The sequence below is a fragment of the Pungitius pungitius genome, chromosome 13 (assembly GCF_949316345.1).
Source record: "Pungitius pungitius chromosome 13, fPunPun2.1, whole genome shotgun sequence".
Taxonomy (NCBI): domain Eukaryota; kingdom Metazoa; phylum Chordata; class Actinopteri; order Perciformes; family Gasterosteidae; genus Pungitius; species Pungitius pungitius.
The window spans coordinates 9,653,209-9,673,716 of record NC_084912.1 but is presented as its reverse complement, the minus strand read 5'-3'; the positions used below and the strand labels follow the sequence as shown (position 1 = coordinate 9,673,716).

The following is a 20,508-nucleotide window of genomic DNA, read 5'->3' as shown; positions in this document are numbered from 1 at the left end:
CATTTTAAACATTACCTGATTTCAAATGGCAAAAAGCTGTTCCCTGAAAAGCAGTGCCTGATATATCTACTTGAGGGTTGCTATAAGGACAAATGTCTTGTTCTTGGTATTACAAAAGCTGCTTGTATGACAGTATTATCTGTTTCAAGTAAACCACCAAAATGATATAGTTTTACCTTTAATACACATTTTTCTACTCCAATTATTATTGGAGTGACCATGTAGATTATGTATGTTCCCTTTTACAGCAGAGACCCGTTTACAGCAGAGACTGTATTTTTTACGCAGACTAAGGGTGTCAGTCAGAACATTATGTTTTTATTTTATCAGACAGTGATAGAAAGTGTCATCAGGTATGGGATGACAGCGTGGTTCGGCAATCTCTCCACACAGTCAAAATCAAAGTTGCAGTGCCTGGTACAGACTGCTATGAAGGTGATGGGGAGGACTGAAAAGCTCTCCCTTCAGTCCATCTATGAGCAGTCTGTACTGCAGGCGCAGAGAGTTCTTTCGGACCCGTCCCACATCCTTCGAACAGAATACGAACTCTTGCCTTCTGGTAGAAGGTACACAATACCTAAAACTAGATTGAACCGGTTTAAATACTCCTTTGTACCAGTTTCCATCAAAATTTTAAATCAAAATCTAAATTAGAAGTTGTATGATGATTTGTATGAGATAGGCCTGAGGTTTGTGCAATAACCCTGTGTGCTGTATTTTATTATTTTTATCTTTAGCTATTTATATTTCTGTTTATGTAGTTTTGTGTATTTTTTCTATTTTCTATGTGTATTTTATCGTCTGTAATGGCAGCGATTGCACTAAGCACTTTTGAGTCCATAACAAATTTCCCCCAGGGGACAATAAAAGTATATTCTATTCTATTCTATTAATAAATAACGTGTTACCCTTATATGTTTAGTGTAGTATTTATATAGTAGATGTTTAACTATGTAGTACAGTACATTTTGTACGTCTGCACAAAATACATTTATATGCTTTAGGGTCTTGAAGAGGACTTTATGATCGCAACCATCCTCCTCACATGAGGACAACATTCTGAGCAGAGAAGAAGAAAGCAAAACAAGAGAACTCCACCCTGATCACTTCCGGCTTTGCGCCGAAAATCCTTTCTGGTTCTTCGTGGTATTTCTTGAACATCGGCCCTATAATAATATGAATTATTATGCATGATGCTTATTAGGACATTGAACACACATTAATATGCATCCAGATGCTCGACGTGGATTGCAATGGCAACGTGTTGGGACTTTACAGCTCGCGGGTGCAGAGATCTTTTCCTTCTTCTTCGTCGGCTGCGCAGAGCTGTGATTTTTTTGTAACGGGAGCGCAAACTATTTTTTTTTATAGCAACGCGAGACTACGACGAGAGGGCCGGAATAAAATGTGTTTATGTTGCGTGTTAGGAGCCTCTGGATGCGAGTGTCTGTCTTCTGTCGGCGCCAGGCAGCTTATCCCGTTTAAGCCATTTGTTGAACGTCGACCACGAACGCCCGACTATGTGTTGCTGTCCAATTGACGCGAGGAGGGTGAGTCATGTCCGCTGTTTCTCGTTTTGTCTTCAATGAGCAGAACATCATTTCAAACGGGCCTTTTCTTCCCCTTCCTCCTCTTCCTCTTCTTCTGTGCAGCGATTGAATGTTCGCTGCATCAGGGCCAGCACCACAACACCATCATATGCTGTCTTCATTGCACTGCCTTCGCTCCATTTGGCTGCACGGGTTGCCCAGTTGTTGTAAAGTAGGAATACCTACTGGCTTAGCGCAAGAAAGAATGTGTAAATATATGATGCCATGCCGATGGAGGATGCATATGGGCGCGTTTTTCTCTTACGTACTTTTCATCGTAAGACGTGATTAACGTTGTGATTCACGTCGACAGACGACAACCGAGAGCATTAGACAATTTAATCACTTTTCATGGTGTTGTACCACACACACTTTACAGTCAACTTATGTGTAACGAGTTGTGGGCTCATGCGATCCTCGTCAGGCATCATTCTGCACATTGAAGCTCAAACATCAAAGTGGAGTCCAAACAGTCCAAATCTCACAGGGCCTCCATCCTTGTAAAAACGATTATTCATTCATTTTCAGAAGTAGCTTGGATTGTGGGGATGATCTGAGCCTGCCTGCTCCATACAAACCGGACATTGTGCCTATTTTGTGATTGTTTGCAGAAGAATATTCATTACGTGTAGCAGCCTGGATGGAAATTTAGTGAGAATTGATCATTTGATTTGATTTGCATGACTGACAAACTGTTAATTGTTTAAATGGACAACATCGTTGCATGTTTTTGTGGCTGATTTATACACAGAAATGCCAATATAGGAATGTCAAAGATTCATATAGTTTCACTAATGTTTTCCAACTGTTAAATGCTTAATAACTAACCGGCTTTTCCCCCTCTTGAATCTCTCATCCACCCAGCTAGGAGGAGGCAGTCCCATGAAACCATGAGTCCTCCAGCTCTGCCTGTGGTCTCCTGCTGTTGTCACAGGAAAATCTGGTTGCATTCAGCGGCGGGAGGCAAACACTCAGTTATCATCTCTGCCCTGGATGCCATGGATGGACGAGCATAATGAATAGATACACAACCATCAGACAACTCGGGGATGGTACGTATGGCTCCGTTATCCTCGGCCGCAGTCTGGAGTCAGGAGAGCTTGTTGCCATAAAGAAGTGAGTATCCAAAACATTTGTTTGCAATCTGCAACACCTTTTTCTTCTGACACACAACTTGATGCTGTTTGCACAGAAAATGAGTAAAATGCTGAAATATTTTTCAGAATGAAAAGAAAATTCTACTCCTGGGAAGAATGCATGAACCTTCGAGAAGTTAAGGTAAGTCTATTCTTTCGCTCCTTTTGTTCCTTGGTTGTAGGATTTGCTTTTGAATGTGTTGCATTGACCCGTGTGTGTTGTCCCTCATGGTTGGATTGACTTTTTTCTATTTACATTTTTTTGTTTATCTATGTCAGATTTCTTACATGATCTGTTTAATTTATTCCTACAGTCCTTAAAGAAACTCAACCATGCAAATGTGATCAAACTTAAGGAGGTTATTCGAGAAAATGACCACTTGTACTTCATATTTGAGTACATGAAGGAAAATCTCTATCAGCTAATGAAAGATAGGTACGTAAAATTACATTTTACTTTATTAAACCCACTTTTATGAATGCATTCAGTTCATTAACCATGTTTTCTTTTTCTGCAGGACTCGACTGTTTCCCGAATCTGCTGTAAGAAATATTATGTTTCAGATACTCCAGGGGCTCACGTTCATTCATAAACACGGTACGTCTGTTTTCCACCCTGCAAGGTTTCATTAAATGTGGCACATTCAACGTTTTGTGTTACGTTTTGTGTTACGTTTTGTGTTATCGGGTTGAGATGGTCACGCAGCGTTCTTCTTTCTTAGGGTTTTTTCACAGGGACATGAAACCTGAGAATCTTCTGTGCATGGGACCAGAGCTGGTGAAAATAGCTGACTTTGGGCTGGCCCGTGAAATCAGATCTCGACCACCATACACAGACTATGTCTCGACCAGATGGTGAGTGGCTTTCATTGTGAACGTAGCGCACCTCGTTTGATAGCTTGGTGCACTCAGGTCAGAGTACCTTCTCTTTGTGGACCAGGTACAGAGCCCCAGAAGTGCTCCTCAGATCCACATCCTACAGTTCGCCCATAGACCAGTGGGCCGTCGGCTGCATCATGGCAGAGCTTTACACCCTCAGGCCTCTATTCCCAGGCTCCAGTGAAGTAGACACCATATTCAAAGTTTGCACAGTCCTGGGTACACCAAAGAAGGTAAGGTTCTATAATAGGTAAAGTAAGATAATCCTTTATTCGTGCCACTTATAATTAACTTGAATGAGAAAATGTGTCCAAACCTTTGACTATTACTGTAGTACACAAAACTACATAAAGAGAATATTCTAACTAATCCGTAATAAAATATAAGAATCTACAATAACTGGATGAAAACTAGTATATGTACAGACCGAACCTTTACAATTGGTTATGTTCTTTTTGTGGTCCACTTGGAGCTGAGCTGGTCCACACATGTGCAGCAGCATTACAAACAAAAGGAGATGCATATGTTGGCACGCAACTGAGTGATTAAATAAGATGTATTGTACACAGTATATTTGTGTCCCAGGTATTGCTTTTTTGTTAGAGGTCACCTCTTATTTAAAGTTACAAAATAACTAGTCCCACTAATGTTGCGTGTGTGTTTTCCCACCTCTAGAATGATTGGCCGGAGGGATACCATCTGGCAAGTGCCATGAATTTCCGTTGGCCTCAGTTTGTTCCGAGTAATCTAAAGACACTGATCCCAAATGCCAGTCCCGAAGCCATCCATCTGATGACGGACCTGCTCCAGTGGGATCCCAAAAAGAGACCAGCTGCAGCACAGGTAGTGTCTGACCCACACATCCTCTTCATAGCTCAACAAACGGAATGGAAGCTGATGTTGCTTTGTTCCCATCTTGATGTCTGTTCAGGCTATAAGGTACTCTTACTTCCATGTGGGCCAGGCTCTGGGCACTCCTCAACAGATCCTGGAGCAGGGTAGACCTCAGCCGGGCCTCGTGCCACTGCAGGCTCCTTTACAGACCCAGCAGATGCTGCAGCAGCAGCCCTTGCTGCTTAAGCCTGTGCCCCCCTCCCAGCCTCCACCTCCCAACACGCACTGCTCCCCCTCCAGGCCTCTCCAGCAGGTCCAGCCCTCCACCGTGGCTGCAGCCGCGCAGGCGGCAGCGTACCAACGGCACACAGAGCTGCTGCGAGAGCAACAACCGAAGCACATCATGAGGCAGGAGCAGAGCGGAGGATCGCCACACAGCCATCTTCCGTATATTGTTGATAAGAGTCTTCAGAGCAAGGTATGGTTGGAAACATGATATATATGCTAGCAATGCTGTAAACCCGGCCTCGTATACGATTCCTGATAACGGCAAATCAATGTAAATAGTGTTTACGGTAATTCAAATACTAGAATAACTTGTTATTTATAAGACATGGGATTGTGGTGCATATTCCTTGCATTTATGTTTGATGTTGTTCTCTTTTAGCAATCAAGACAGGAGATGGAAAAAGCAAACCTACTGAGCTACCAGTTGAAACCTAAAGGTGGTGGGCGGCGGCGCTGGGGCCACGGCACAGGACACATCAAGGGGGAAGACTGGGACGACTATGAAGAAACAGAGCCGACCTCTATTAGTATTCTTGGAAAAGGTACCTACTCCACGGAGAAGTCGAGGCGAGGAGAGGACACACTAAGCAGGTGAGGCCAAGATCTGTCATCTCGTGGTACCTGTTAGCAGGGAGGAAGGGTGGGGGGGGGGCGGAGTCCAAGGCATTTGCGGTGGAGTTATGTACAAGGGAAATATGCAATGAGCACTAACGACCTCACATCACTATTACACTTTTGTCTCATTCACTGCCTGCTGTCTTTTCAGATACGGCCACGTTCTGGATTTCAGTCGACCCAATGGGAAGGAAGAGGCACCTTTGAACCTGAACAAGAGTACAGCCTACCAGGAGCCGCTGAGAACCGCCTCCGCCAAACAACATTACTTGAGGCAGTCAAGATATTTACCAGGTACTGTTGGAAAGTTAAGTGGACGGAGAGTAGCCTTGAATAAATTAGTTCTTTATCGTCTGTGTCTGCTTTCGTGTCCAACCTGTTAGAATTAAATTAGCTGGTTTGGTTTGCATAAAATATGGCCCATTTGCAGCTTTGATGCTCATTATGTCTTCTTTGTGACAACAGGAAATTCAAATTAACACACGTTGTCCTCTCTGTTGGTCCTACTTTTTTTCTTATCAATTTCTCTGAAAAATCTATGTGATAATCTCTTATTGTCTCCCTCAGGCATTAGCACAAAGAAGAACATGGCCATAAATGCCGGTAAAGACTCAACAGGAAGCCATCTTTGGGGCAACGGCGGTATTCCATTTGGAGGGACTCTGCCGAGCAGAGGCGCTCACGGTAACAACCCCGGACGTCCTCTGCTACATCTTTAATGTAATGTTCACTACCGTTCAAGTGAACGCGTCCGTTATTGTTTGTTTGTTTGTTCAGGTACAAATACAATCCCGGGTGGATACATGCCATCCTTTTACAAAAAAGACGTGGGTTCAGCCGGTCACAGAAGGCACCAGAGTCCTTCTGTGGAATCAACCGCATCAAGTGAGGAATCGTTTTTCAGAGCTCGTAGTTTTCTGTAAAGTTCAGCCTGACCATGCCTTAGAATCCCCCGTTGTTTCTGTTATTTCAGATTATGCAACATGGCAGTCAGGCCGCAGTCCGATGAACACCGCTACCAACATGCCATCGACCAACAAGAGCAGCCCTGGTCTGCTGCCTCGCCCGCCGTTGCAGTCGATCCACGGGCGAACCGACTGGTCTGCCAAATATGGACACCGCTAGTGCCCCGCCCGGAGCGCCGAACTGTGCATACGTCTTACACAGCAATAAAAAAAAAAAATGTTACTATGGATGTTGTAAAATATCTACGTGTATGTGTATATTTAAATGCAAACGGACAGAATGTGTTTTTTTATTTTGCTTTTCTGTATCATAGATAATGTAATACAGGGATTACAACATCAGTTTTGTATCAGGTTTATCATTGAATGTTCACCAACCTGTACACATATTACGCATATTATGATTTTATAAAAAAATGTCACTGTGACTTGTTTTGGCTACAACTAATTACTTTGCCTCTGTAAAGTTGTCTTTTTTATATTGGACCTGTCTTTCTTGTATGATGGTAGCCTTGCAATAAGGTTTGTTATTAAAAGTATAATGAATACAATGCAAGTGGTTGCAACAATGTTCAAATCAATGTACTTTCTAAAGTAAAGTTATCCAAGTTAACACATGCCACCCCGTTGCCAAAGTGAGTGTGAGTATTGAAATGCTAAAGTATAATTAAATGTTTGACTGGAAACCCATCTGCACAAGTTGTGTATTTTTTTTTCATTAGAATAATTGATATTTTATTATTTTATTTGGAATAAAAAGGTTACATGATCACAGCTGAGTGGTAAAGGCCAACACTATTCTTATCTAGAGATAAGGGACACATCATGCTGAAAAAAAATATGAAGTGCATTTCTAGAAGTGTGAGCTACCATGTTGAAGTTATGCTAGTAATTGTAAAAGGAAGGCAGACTGCCACGTGCAGCGCCTCACTTGGATGTGTCTGACGCTTGGAGCTTAACTTCCCTACGATTCTCCTACAAATGGGCCTTGAGCTTGTTTGGAGGTTCTAGCAGGGGAGCGTAGCTACTGGTACACCGATGGATGGTCGTCCGCCGGGGGGGACCTCGTCCTCTGCCACCGAGCGCGGGGCTTCGGGAGGGACACACATGGAGCGGTGAGGGAGGAAGGGGACACCCGCCTAGCCAGCCAGATCAGCCGAAATCAAACCTAGCGATCAATGGGGTGACAGATGTCGCAGCCAGATCGCCCTCACATCCACCAATGATAGCTCGTGGAGGCGTATATATATCACATGGATGTGACAAGAGATTCTACCACGGTGTAACATATGCGGCTCATACTGGACTCATCGATGCAGCCTATATAAGTTCAGTTTTATCGTGCCGGTCATGGTTTAAAAAGTAAAATACGCAAAATAGCCGTGAAATTATGGAACAAACGCGGCTGGTTTGGTGTTTTACCCACGACGCCTAGCGGTAATATGTTAATGAGCTCTGTTTGCATTGGTCGGTTCCAGCCAATCATGGTGGTCAACATTTTTTTCCACACCTTTATCATTCGCACAAATCTCCGAGAAAACAACATTATATAAGGACTTATCTTAATGTGTGACCGCGTTCCTCTCTGGCTCCTTCCCCACAGCGCGGCACGTCAACACGCAGGTACAGTGTGAGGCACGGCACCAAGTTATCTAACACACTTTCCTAAAACTGTATTTGGCTTCAGAAAATATTTCTCTTCTGTCTCTTTTTAGTTTAACTTGACACTTGCAATACTGTAAGCCATGGCTGGAAAGGTTGTGCTGCACTACTTCAATGGCAGAGGGAAAATGGAGTCGATCCGATGGCTTTTGACTGTTGCAGAAGTTGAGGTAATTAATTTCTGCAACATTGCTGTTATTTTACACCCCCCCCCCCTCTGAATGTGTTATGTTATCTCCCGTTCACAGTTTGATGAGGTCTTTCTGACAACTCGTGAGCAGTATGAAAAACTCCTTAGTGGTGAGTTGGTTTCGAATAAAGGCTTTAAAACTGTATTGAATCTCTTTCCAAGTCAAATGTTGCCTAATCGGTTGAACTGTTTGAACTGCTTTAACCCACTATATTGTGCAACCATTTGAGGTGAAGGTCTAATTTGATTTATGGCCCTTTTTTTTCCAGTTAAAACTACAAGGGTGTGCCCCTTTGACAAGCTGCTGCTGTGCTTGCTTTGCAGATGGAGCGCTCATGTTTCAACAAGTCCCTTTAGTGGAGATTGATGGCATGAAGCTCATTCAGACAAAAGCAATCTTGAATTACATCGCAGAGAAGTACAATCTTCATGGGAAAGACCTCAAAGACCGGGTCATGTATGGTCCAATTTGTAAAAAGCTTAATTATTGAGTGTATTCCAAAACATGGCATTTTAGTGGATGAATGGTGTTTGTATGCTTTCGCCTTAGGGTCAACATGTATTCGGAGGGAGTGATGGATCTCATGGAAATGATCATGATGTTGCCCTTCAGTAAGGATAAAAATGCACAACTGGAGCTCATTAAAACTAAAGCAAAAAGCCGCTACCTTCCTGTGTTCGACAAGGTATCACGTTGCTGCCTCAACATATCATACAAAAGGGGATGTTCTTGAAACAGATTGATCTTTTGTTAAAAACCCTTAAGATGGAAAATAGAGCTGGTATTGTGTGTCTTTTGATGACCATCTCAGGCACTATCTGGGCCCATTTACCTGGTGGGAGGTAAACTAAGCTGTGCAGATGTGCAGCTGCTTGAATGCACCCTGATGTTGGAGGAGAAATTTCCTGAAATCCTCGCCGAGTTTGGAAACGTGAAGGTAACTTGCCATACTACAGACGACTGGAAATACAAAGGGAGAAAAAGGCAACCTGTTGCTCTTAAATCTCTAAATCACTGTTTAGTGTTTTTATATTAACAAAACTAGTCAGATTACTGAATGCTCCAGTTAAGAATACGTTTGTTTCCCTTCAGTCTTTCCAGGGCAGGATGACCAGGATTCCTGCCATCAGCAGGTTCCTGCAGCCAGGCAGTAAGAGGAAGCCGCAGCCAGATGAAACCTATGTGAAGACCATCATGGAGGTCTTCCAAATCACGGCGCCTCTCGCTGGGAAATGAGTAATTATGCAGGGCACAGTGTGAACAACGACATATGGAATATGGAATTACTTGCTGGTATATGTTGATAATACTAATAAACCATCCATTTCAAATTGAATTAGCTGGAATCCACGTCATCATATTATCTTGAGTGATGTATGTGATCTTTACTTAATAAATGCATCAAAGTCATTTAATAAATTGTGTTTGTTCTGGTCATTCTGTTACATCATTTGAATTATATCCACACCATGTACATGAAAACAAATATTATTTTAACAGTTACATTTGTTAAGCTTATTTCAGTTGTTAATCGCTTACAAAACAATGGACGTCAATGGTTTGTCAAAGTTGGACATGAGAGCGTCGAGAATACACATTTTATTCTTTAAACTTTTACCTTTTTTAATGATTTTAATATTTGCAATTCCTAACCGTGACTATTTGCAGCCTGCAAAAATAAAGTTGAAGTGTTTACAGTAAACCACCTGCCAAGAAAAACTGCACCCACAAAACTAATGTGCATCTGTTCATCCTATTCAGTAGATTCACATTCATGTAAATGCTCAAACGAAAAAAAGCAGTTTCATTTATACACAATTTCCAAAACTGATTTACTTCATAAGATTAACAGGCAAGTTAACCTTGTTAAATGTTAAACACCCACTGGTAGCTTTTGGTCACAAGAGTTAAACTACCAAACAAAAGAGGGCTTGTTTTACTATTCAAACTGGGAATGCGGTTTCCTTTATAACTGCTCTGTCTTGTCAGTGTTGCTCCTCCAGTCACCCAACGAGGAGGAGTAGCAGTCGAAACACTATCAACAAACTGTAAAAGAGACAGCAAATCAAAAAAAATTGACAATGTGATTTCGAAATAAACTACATGTTGAGTCACTCTGACCTTAGCCCGGCCATAATGCCAGCAGGCATTAGTTTTCCAGATTTCTTGTATCTCATTCCCATGACGAGTGACAGGACTCCCGAAGAAACTGCAGACAGAAAACACTATGGCGTGATATGGACTCTGTGACTCATAAAATTGTAAAATTGATTCCTTCAAATGTGCTTAGTCATACTTACGCAATGAAATCTTGATGTCTTTAGGATCATAAGAGACGTTGTATGCCCCGTAAGCAGAAAAACAACCAAAAACTAAACCAGCCATCAGAGACATGACGCTGCCTAGAATGACACGGAAGCATGTGATGATAATGAGGGAAAATAAAAATGACAGACTTTAAGTTGAGCCATAGAAGATATTTCAACCTTTTCTCTTGTAGCCCATGAATCCCCCAAAGGCGATGGCTGCGGCATAGCCGAATCCAATCCAGTCCACTGCCATCACAAAGCTGCAAAACCAACAGGAGTACAGCTAAAGGTACGTTTTATTTTGAAGCTTACACAAATGAAAATAAATCTAATACAGACAGGATATCCAACGTGAAGGTAATTCAATTATACAAATTGTACCTACGAGATTATTTAGTGGCCACAAACGAGATATGCACTAAAAATATTTGAAATTCAACACGTTTATCTCTTTTAAAACTTAATCACAATAATACTTTGGTTGTGGTACCCATGGCGTCGACCCAGTAAGTGAAACAGACCGCTAGGTGTCGCTGTGACACCTTTAGTGGTTTCAGCATAAGGCAACAGACGAAGCGTAAAACAGGCCAACGCTACACGCACATTATATGTTCATTTGAACTACGCATTTTTATCATGTGATCACTATACACTAAGTTGATTCGTTCGGTAAACATTACAAACCTGGCGTCCAAAAAAAGCAGCAGCACGTAGAAACGTTGCCTTCAATTTATGACTGCACTTCCGTGTTACTGCTCTCAAATCACGCCGCGCATGCGCAGTCAGTTCGTGGTGTGTTCCTTGACTTCTGATAAAGTGGGAAAGTAGTACTTCAAAACGTAGATATAAATACTGGTTGTATTTTCAAAACTATTCAATGTATTTAAGTAATTTCAATACTGTTACACATTACAATTCCAAATCAATTAACAGTTTTTGATTTGTTGTCATAATACATAGTATCATTGTTTATGTATCTGCAGGAGTTTTGGTAATTTCCAAACCAAAGTCCACTTTTTGAGTACAAAGTACAAAGAGTCTAAAACTCTCAAACACATTATTTGTTAAAATGTGATATTCTTACATTCAGAAAGCCAGAATTTTTTTGTTTTCTACTAAAAACGTTCTGTAATTGAATCTGTAGAGGTAGTCAGACTATATCAACCCTTTCTTTAAAATCGGTCTACAGATACATACACAAGAGGGCCATGCAAAAGTATCCATCCAAAAAACATTGTTTCCCAAATTCCCCGAGAAAATAGAAAAGTTCCGTGGCCACATATATCCCCTGCCCTTTACTAAGTAACCCCTGAATAAGATATGATGCAACCAATTGTTTTCAGAAGTCCCCTAATTACCTAAAAGTATTGTCCATCTGTGTGGGAGGGTTTCATGATCTGTCATGTCTTATCTGAAAACTGTTTGGAAGTCCAAAACGTGTTTAAAAACATTTTAATTCCAGGTTATAATGGAACCAAAATGCAAAGGCGTTGATTACTTTTCAAAGGCTTAGCTAGTATTTTATGAACAGACTGGAGGTCATAAGGGGAAGTCAGTAGGAGCTAGTTTGTTCAATCAAAATATTGAAGCAAAAAAATATTGTGGCAACTGTGAAAGAGACAGAATTTGAAATGAATGTGTTCAAGGCAATAATACAACAGAAAGAACTTGACTCACCCAAACGAAAACCATTTTATTTATCATTCACTAACCCTCTTTTTTCAGAACTTACTTTAAAAGGGTTTCATCGTTTTACAGTAGTCCTCAAAAAGTGATTATTAATGCATTCTTTGAGCAAAATAAGCCACTATGAACTGTAGACAATGAGACCTGCCGCTACAGCGCCTCTGTGCAGTCGCCGGTTTGAGAAGAGCCACCGAGGCCCTGTGGGAGAAAGATGAGGACCAACTCCTCCAAAGAGAAGGCACACATTTCCAAAACCTGTTGGCCTTTAAAACACTGTCTAGGTAGAGATTTCAGAGTTTGAGTTACAGTGTGGTTTTGTCAGGATAGAAATGACTATAAAATTGCTGACAAGCCATTTACAAAGAAGGACGTATTATTGGAGTGAGGTACTGGATAAACAAACGATGAGATTTGCAGTACTGTCCACGTGAGGAAAACATCTGACTAACTTTAGACGAGAACGAAACGGCAAACAATTAAAAGTGACTCATGGAAAAAAATGCAATAGTTTCATAACAGTAAACAACAATGGACAAACAGTGCATTTTACAATACAGTGGCATTTATAATACAAATGGTTGAGTGCACAGGAACCTGCGGTATACTGTCAACATGGCTTTGACATGTTATGGCTCGGTACATTCTTTTGTATGAGCTGTAACATGGCGTTTAAAGAAACAAATGAATATCAAATGTATGGATCTAGGAATAAACCATTGTAAAAATGAATTAAATAAAGAAAAAGAAATTAGAAATAGAAAGGAGACATCAGGTTTGTTTGCTGTCATCCAGGCTGGTATTAAACTGATTTGCTCAACTCAAACACATGTAGAACATCATGGTAAATACAACAGGTTTTGGCAATAATTTACATTTTAAGGTTAAAGCAATATTTATTTATTTTTTAAACACGTATTCTTTCATATGAGCTCACTGTGGCATCGGTCATTGTTTGGCTCAAAAACATAAAGTAGATTGTTTTCTTTTTAAAGGATAACAAGGTTAGTACAACACACATTGTCTGTGTTGTTGGGGATTTAATTTTTAAAAAGCCATTTCATATATGCATAAACATTTACGGCTACATTCATTAAATTAGGTGATGTCATATGAACATTTATGGTACACAATGCAGCTGGTTTCATGTTTCTGAGCCCCGATTGAGGACTGCATGCTACTTTTGTTCTACAAATGTAAAACCCCACTTTAATAAATGCTAATTTGCATAAACCTCCTGAGATGTGAATTTGCAAGAATTACATTACAACATTGAGTCGGATCATTAATTATATAAGTGCACTATTAGCAGTCAGCTGGTGTACTGAGTCAACCAAATGCAGTAGCTGAACATGATCAATTAACTGGTTTTCTGAGCACATCTGGCTCTCAAACATCTTATACGCGCTTTGGCCAATGTTTGATGGAAAAGTGGGCATGCATAAATACTAATTTGGGGGATTAGTTTAAGTATATAGCTATTTTTATTTAATAGATAATAAGGGGTATTTTTGAGAATTACTTTCACGTGATTTTGAACGTTTCAGGCTGCAAATCCAAACAACGCGGAGGGAACGAGTAGCACACAAACAAAACAAAAAAGAAGAAAAAAGAAGCATATAACATTTCTCCGTATCCCCGCGCTGCTTGCAGCTCACGGTCAACAGTGAGCCAGACTTGAGGGGTAAATCTCGGAGCCTCTCATCAGATACTGCTCCGCATCTGGACCGCGCCTCGTGTTGATGCGATACAGCAGAATGGTTGTCGTCTCTCCGTGTCTTTTGTGTGCGTCTCATGGTGGCGGCCGCTGGCCCGTCGGTTAAGGAAAGGCGTTGACCCACAGCCAGCCCAGCAGAGTCCCGTACACCCAGGTCCTCACGTACAGTCTCCTGCCGCTCTCAGTCAGCAGCAATGGCAGTGTCAGCCCCCCCAGGATCATCACCGACGGGAGGGTTTTGGAGAGGAGGAGCGGAGAAGGCTTCCCTTCCCCGGGAAACCTGCAGATTTTGTTGTCGTCCTCCGACTCGTAGAAATCCGTCAGCAGCCTTTGAAAAGACAGATTGCTCTCTGAGGAATTCAGCCGGTCTTAGAGAAGCACAGCGGCTACAGACGCGAAACACTGCAAAGGGCTCAATCAGGAAGAGCTCTTTTTCTTTATTGCAGTTAGGGCACAACAACCTGCACCCAAATGACACCAGGGCTTGTAGTTGCAACCTGGCGGATTTGTCAATGTCAGGCTCAGTGAATAACTATTTTCTGTCCTCAACAATAACACATCATGAGCTGTGATGCGATAAAGAAAACAAAGAATCAGATTTATTAATCAACCAACCAACTACAACATGAATTCTATGTTTGATGTTATTCACCACAAGTCTTTTAGCAGCTACGATACACATCTGTGAACAGCAACAACAACGTGATTCTTTGCTTCCCCCCACACACCCACACACACACACACACACACACACACACTCACACACACACAAACTCACCGGTCCTTGATTTCAAAACGCTCGTGGAGCCACCTGCGGAAAAACAGTGGCTCTAGTGGAATTTCCTTTATGTCCACACGGTCAAAGTGTATGTGGACGCGGGGACATTCTTTGCACAGGAATTCTGTCAAACACAAAAATAATAATAATTAAAAACCTAAACAAAAACAGGAAAAGCTTTTCAGCAAAACGACACGTAGGGTAAAAACTGCAAATCAACACGAGGTGACAGTGATGGAGTGGAACCGCTGAGATGCCGAGGCCCCAAGAGAGTGAAGAAAACTAACATGCAACGGCTCTGCTGGTTGAGGTGGTGCAATAGAGCACCAGACCAGTGCCATCCGATCGAGCTAATAGTATAGCTATAAGGTATAAATAATGAGAATAAATGAATATAGGGTGTAAATAATGAGACACAAACACTTAAGTTCCAGTATCACCTGTGCAGTTTCCTCAAATAAATATGAAAAAAATCAAGTAAAAATGATACGGTCAGAGAACCAAGCAAAGAAAGAAACCCGTATGACAAGGACAGACATAAAAAAGTAACGTAGTGTGAAGGCTCAAGGCTACACGTGTACCCCAGGGAGCTTCAGCTTCCTGTTTCCACAACATGCAACATTATCATCAGGAAACCTGGCAGCCAAACGAGGAAACTTGATCGAAGTCAGCAGCAGAATAACGCTTCAATGGCAGAGAGCACCTCAATCAGGGGGATTTAAATCTACCGTCAGACACAATATCACAATATGTACCACTGTCGATGGAGGACGTGTTGGTGTGGACAAAGGCTCTGGAGGGGAGACATTGGATTTATTTGCGCACACAGACACAACGTTCCAAAACATACTTTGAGAACTTACTGGAATAGCAGGCCAATCAGGTCTGCAACCTTCAGACACATACAATGAGGAGACAGACTACAAAGAGACAGACTTCAGCAAAAGGAGAGGCAGAGCTCATTTAACCATAAAGAGGTGCGATCAGCCGAATCAGGTGTGCCTACGAAAAACACTGCTGAATTGTGTAATTAAAAGTCTAAAACCCATAATTGGCTAATGCCCCAATTTGTATATGGCCATTTAACGAGGCAAGAGAATATCACACAATACTGTACACGACCCGCAACTCAGGGTCCGCATCACGTCCCGGTACGGGGAGCGGTTTCGGTTTTCGGCAGTGTGAACGCCGCCTCGAGTCGCTTCCACTTCCTCGTGAAATCACTAAAGCCACTTTCACCACATGAGGCCAGGAAGTGCGTGACGGTGACAAGAATGCTTCTCTGTTCTCTGTTCCGTTTGCTAGAAACACATTAATGTTTATTCCTGAATGAAACAGGATGTTTTTTAACATGCGAACAGAACAGAACAACACCCGAGCACGCAGAATAATCAAAGGCTCCAAAACAGACTCGCGCTGTTTACAGGAAGGCACGACCGTTAATAGCTCTCGTTTGCTATGTGATTATTTACCAAGGGGGCGTACACAATATTGCAAGATTGATGATACAACGCCTGTGTGTTTGTGGCTGGCCGATCGACAGAAGATAGAGCCACAGTGTAGCTGCTTTTGTATCTGGCGTTAAAATGTCCATACGATGTCGGATAGGAGTGAACGTCTAACACAACTGCCTTAAACGCTACAGACCATAGAACGAGAGCAGCTTGAACGACATAAGCGGTCGACTGATTTTTACCTGGCATCGACGGCGCAGATTTTCTTTGCCGCGAGACTGTGTGCGTTGACTCGTAGGCCACGGTGACGTCATACACAGCGTGCAGGTGGTCCTTCATGGCCTCCAGGGCAATGTGAGAGGCCTTCATTCTGGGCGTCAGCGTGTGCTTCAGGACAGCCAGCCCTATGGAGGGGAACACATACATTAGCTCCTCAATCGGGTCCCCTTGTGACATGACGGGTTGTATTCACAGCCTGAACATGAAGCACAGCCACTAGATAGAACATAGACGATGAGAATGAGTTACACTTAATCACCATATCCGTCCACGGATTTCCTGTCAACGCTTTATTGTTCTAAATCAATAAATGATGGTGTGAAACCCCCCAAAATACCGTAATTGTGAATACACACATGATGTTAAAATAGGCTTTCTATGTGAATGCTTGTGTCAGTCACTGCACAGTGTGATGTTCCTCTGTCAATGTGGCACCTCCCTCTGCTCACTAATAGCAGATAATGTCATGTGCACATGCTGGCCCTCCGGAGCGATTTATTTTGGATTAATGGGGGAAGGTGATATGCAGAGCTGTGGTGCAGAGATTAATCTCTGCAGAATGGATGCAGTTTGATATCGGACGTTGACCCCACACCGCCCTACAGCATCACAATAATAACGCTAAGGGAAACCAATTAATTTAGCTAAACAACTGGAAAGCTATATTGAAATGTACATTGCAATTAAATAACAGCAACATTTAAACAATTAGATAATTTCACTTCCTAAAACTACAGAAATAGTCAGAGGAGACTGCTCTCTCAAATGTTCTCTTATCAATGTGGTGGGACTGCAGGTTGAGGTCTTAATGAGTTTTACTAATTAATTATCCTACAAATGGAATGTAAAAAAAGTCTCCCAAAGACAGACATCACTTTGTCAAAGTTCTAAAGGAATGACACAATTGAAATCCAAACTTTGAAACAAGGAATTTTATAAATTGGTAAACAGCACTCGATGCTCACTAGTCACACAACAGAACTTTGTCAGCCGTTTTACAGGCTGCGTTTACCAAATTAGAATAACGCAGCAGTGTCTGTACCTTCTTTTGTAGCAAACGCCTGACTGTCAGCGATAACATTCTTGAGCTCTGGATTATACCGAGTTCCTTCTGGGAAGATGACAAGGTACATCTGTAAGGGAGAAACAAAACAGAACAAACACTTGAAATCAAAGTCTCCTGTGTTAATTTTCTCAACAAAAAACATTTTTTAAATGGACAGGAGATGTGGAACAAGAAAAATTGGAACCCAAACACAGCAATGAACTGTTTAGAAGAAACACTGTTGACATCCCTTATTCTTTCACATCAGCTTGGATTACAACAGTAACCAAATAGTTTTTAGGGGAATAGACTCAACCTGCTGCTGTAACGCTTTGTCTCGCAATGTTCCCATTTCAGGGACACCAGATAACACAACAGAAATAACTACGGCTAATAATTACCGTACCAAAAGAATAGGACAGACATCTATTATATATTTAAATGCATTTAAGCCCCGGTACTAAATGAACGTGTATAACAAGCTTTCGTTTTTCACCTTCTGCAAAACACTGCAGATGTGAAGGCTTTTTAGATAATAACACCTTCACACAAATGATGAACTAATGCAGAAGTTTGGGGTGAACTATTAGTATCAACAGGCAAGTTTAACAACTTTGAGTCGCACGAGAACAAAGATGGAAATAAGTAAAGGGCAGAATGAACACGGAGAATGTTTATTTGTCCACTTCCGAACAGAGCTTTCATTGTCCACCTACAGGTCACCAGAACTACTTCTGCACACACACACACACACACACACACACACACACACACACACACACACACACACACACACACACACACACACACACACACACACACACACACACACACACACACACACACACACACACACACACACACACACACACACACACACACACACACACACACACACACACACACACACACACAAATCCCCCACTGTTAATCCCCAAAAAGTAATTAAAAACATGCCATTTCAATAGAATAGCGACCATGTTACAAAAACATAGTCTATGTTAACTTTTGAACAGAACTTTTTGACTTTGAAGTCCTGAGCGCACAGTACTTCAAACTTAAGATGCACTTACAGGCTCATTTAGGACATATATAATGTGTACTTACTGGGGTTCCAGATTGAGTCTGATTGTAGAGCTTCTTCTTCATTGCCATTTCACTGAACCTCGCACTTCGCTTCACGTAGGCTCCTCCATGCTAACAAGGAAAAACAATCTGATGACCGCAGCACTGGGGAATGCGATTTTTAGTCTTCTCTGCATCTGTGATTTAGAATAACAAATGCCATTCAAATACTCACACAGTTGCATTACCTGAGAGAAATACCAGCCGTACAGCGGGAGCCACTTGAGTCCATCTTTAAGGACGTATCTGACGTGGCCGAGAGCACTCTGCCTGATGGCCAGCATGTCAGCAATGATCCAGTCAGCTACAACGAGAAACGTTGTTAAAGATCGGATGTTTACAACAATCGGTAACATACGCTTCAATTTATAAATGTGTTACCTGTACATTGATGATTGGACAGGTAGATCACGTTCTCTTTGTTCTTTGGTATATCTCCATATATAATAATCTAGAGAGAAAGAAAGTTAGTATTAAAGAGCAAAATAATTAATTAATAATTTGAAAGTATACTCTGCAGCTGTACAATAAACTATAACTAATTGAAAGGTTGTGTTATGTTGCCTCTGGTTAGCCATACAGTGCAGACTATTTTATTACACAACACACTAGGACTGTTATTTCGCTGCAAACTATGCTACACAATAAACACCAATAATACAAGTAGTGCCAACAAGTAGACACACGAATGCAGACCTCCTTGTCATAAATCTGGTTCATCAAGATCATGTTCCGGAGAACCTGGCACCACTTTACTATTATTTGAGGAGGGCCAGAAATGCACACACCTCCAAAAATGCGGTGATCTGCACGAGGTGCGTGCAATACAATTTGAGTTCAAGGCATGGAGGCACAGCCGGTCAGATAAAGCTGGCGGTCACTTGACTGAGCATATCTTTGCATTTATAGGATCAGGACATAGGATCATAGATTCGACACATTGAGTCCAGGGATTTATCTGACTAGCGTATGTGTGAATGGACATCTGGTATCTGTGGGATCACTCACCTCTACTCCGGTGTAGTTTTCAAAGAAGAACAGAACCATACTCTGGTACATGGAGTACAACCGATCGTCTAACTTGTGATACATTCTCGCTGGTAAGACGGTTGAAAGTAAACGCCAGGCCCCCCACGACAGCAGGTACGCCGGGGCTGAGCCCAGCATGATCGTGGCTGGAAACCAGTACCGCAGCGAGTATGTGTGCACCACCAGGGAGAGCAGCATTGTCCCCACCTCTGGCTGCACTAATTAAAGGAACAAAAAAAGGGGACTTCTCCTGTGAGCACAGTTATGAAGTTGCAGACCCTATCTGCCCCACGCCGCACCGGGTCTACTTTCTGCACACCTGTCCTTAAAAGACAGCATAAGAAAGTGAGGAGCTAGCTGGCTAAAGCTAATGTTAACCTTGTGTTAAAATGCAGCTAGCTAAGAAGGCTTACGCGTTAACGGCTGGCCATACTGTACTAAAAATAACGAACGCAACGACTCATCAACGTTATCTGATAAGTTTCAGCATTTCACGAAATGACAGAACACCGGCTCAACTAGAACCTCCAGTTAGAGTATAACTTCGGAGAAGAGGTTAGCTTACTGTGCACCGGTTTTAGGCAGATAGGAAGTTTCACCATAAACTACATTTGATATAAACTCTATTACGTAACGTAGATAAGATATCAAACTGTAGCGCGAACGTCAGATCGGTCGTTGCGATGCAATATCTTTTGTATTTACTTCCTTAGTTGCGCATCTTTATCCGGCTAGCTGCTCATTAACTAGCTTCATGCAGCAAATGTCACACACGCCTCACAACGTAAGGTGACCACGTGACATTGACGAAGCGGCCTTGTCGTGTGACGCAGTAGAGGCCAGCCAATGGGCGGGCGGCACCGTGAGTTCCATACCCCTCCGTTATTAAAGCGATGCAACGCTTTCTTTTGTTTCTGTGATTCTGCACAC

The 20,508-nt window shown here is 42.0% G+C and overlaps 4 protein-coding genes across 6 annotated transcripts; 2 read left to right on the top strand and 2 right to left on the bottom strand.

The window, feature by feature from the left end:
- The first annotated feature begins 1,120 nt into the window (after positions 1 to 1,120).
- On the top strand, positions 1,121 to 6,996 carry LOC119214072 (serine/threonine-protein kinase ICK-like). Of its 2 annotated transcripts, XM_037465501.2 has the most exons (15): positions 1,121 to 1,550; positions 1,653 to 1,761; positions 2,454 to 2,705; positions 2,813 to 2,867; positions 3,040 to 3,161; positions 3,244 to 3,323; positions 3,448 to 3,580; positions 3,666 to 3,837; positions 4,280 to 4,447; positions 4,536 to 4,916; positions 5,106 to 5,317; positions 5,493 to 5,635; positions 5,909 to 6,025; positions 6,119 to 6,226; positions 6,315 to 6,996. In XM_037465501.2, the coding sequence occupies exons 3-15, from the start codon at positions 2,605 to 2,607 to the stop codon at positions 6,464 to 6,466; spliced, it is 1,944 nt and encodes a 647-aa protein (XP_037321398.1). In that variant the 5' UTR covers positions 1,121 to 1,550; positions 1,653 to 1,761; positions 2,454 to 2,604; the 3' UTR covers positions 6,467 to 6,996. The 2 variants fall into 2 exon arrangements, with proteins under 2 accessions (XP_037321398.1, XP_037321397.1); XM_037465500.2 differs by lacking the exon at positions 1,653 to 1,761.
- A 789-nt stretch (positions 6,997 to 7,785) lies between these two features.
- gsta.1 (glutathione S-transferase, alpha tandem duplicate 1) lies at positions 7,786 to 9,578 on the top strand. Its single transcript, XM_037465547.2, has 7 exons — positions 7,786 to 7,929; positions 8,022 to 8,138; positions 8,217 to 8,268; positions 8,483 to 8,615; positions 8,709 to 8,844; positions 8,971 to 9,096; positions 9,252 to 9,578. The coding sequence occupies exons 2-7, from the start codon at positions 8,052 to 8,054 to the stop codon at positions 9,393 to 9,395; spliced, it is 678 nt and encodes a 225-aa protein (XP_037321444.1). The 5' UTR covers positions 7,786 to 7,929; positions 8,022 to 8,051; the 3' UTR covers positions 9,396 to 9,578.
- A 167-nt stretch (positions 9,579 to 9,745) lies between these two features.
- On the bottom strand, positions 9,746 to 11,274 carry tmem14a (transmembrane protein 14A). Its single transcript, XM_037465549.2, has 5 exons — positions 11,153 to 11,274; positions 10,646 to 10,728; positions 10,460 to 10,561; positions 10,281 to 10,368; positions 9,746 to 10,205 (listed from the first exon to the last, which is right to left on the bottom strand). The coding sequence occupies exons 2-5, from the start codon at positions 10,719 to 10,721 to the stop codon at positions 10,163 to 10,165; spliced, it is 309 nt and encodes a 102-aa protein (XP_037321446.2). The 5' UTR covers positions 10,722 to 10,728; positions 11,153 to 11,274; the 3' UTR covers positions 9,746 to 10,162.
- Positions 11,275 to 12,122: 848 nt separating this feature from the next.
- Positions 12,123 to 20,383, bottom strand: agpat5 (1-acylglycerol-3-phosphate O-acyltransferase 5 (lysophosphatidic acid acyltransferase, epsilon)). 2 transcript variants are annotated; one of them, XM_037465535.2, is made up of 9 exons: positions 20,244 to 20,383; positions 19,558 to 19,796; positions 18,931 to 19,000; positions 18,738 to 18,853; positions 18,532 to 18,621; positions 17,422 to 17,512; positions 16,343 to 16,504; positions 14,647 to 14,770; positions 12,123 to 14,196 (listed from the first exon to the last, which is right to left on the bottom strand). In XM_037465535.2, the coding sequence occupies exons 2-9, from the start codon at positions 19,774 to 19,776 to the stop codon at positions 13,971 to 13,973; spliced, it is 1,098 nt and encodes a 365-aa protein (XP_037321432.1). In that variant the 5' UTR covers positions 19,777 to 19,796; positions 20,244 to 20,383; the 3' UTR covers positions 12,123 to 13,970. The 2 variants fall into 2 exon arrangements, with proteins under 2 accessions (XP_037321432.1, XP_037321431.1); XM_037465534.2 differs by having other exon boundaries at positions 20,284 to 20,358.
- Positions 20,384 to 20,508: the final 125 nt, after the last annotated feature.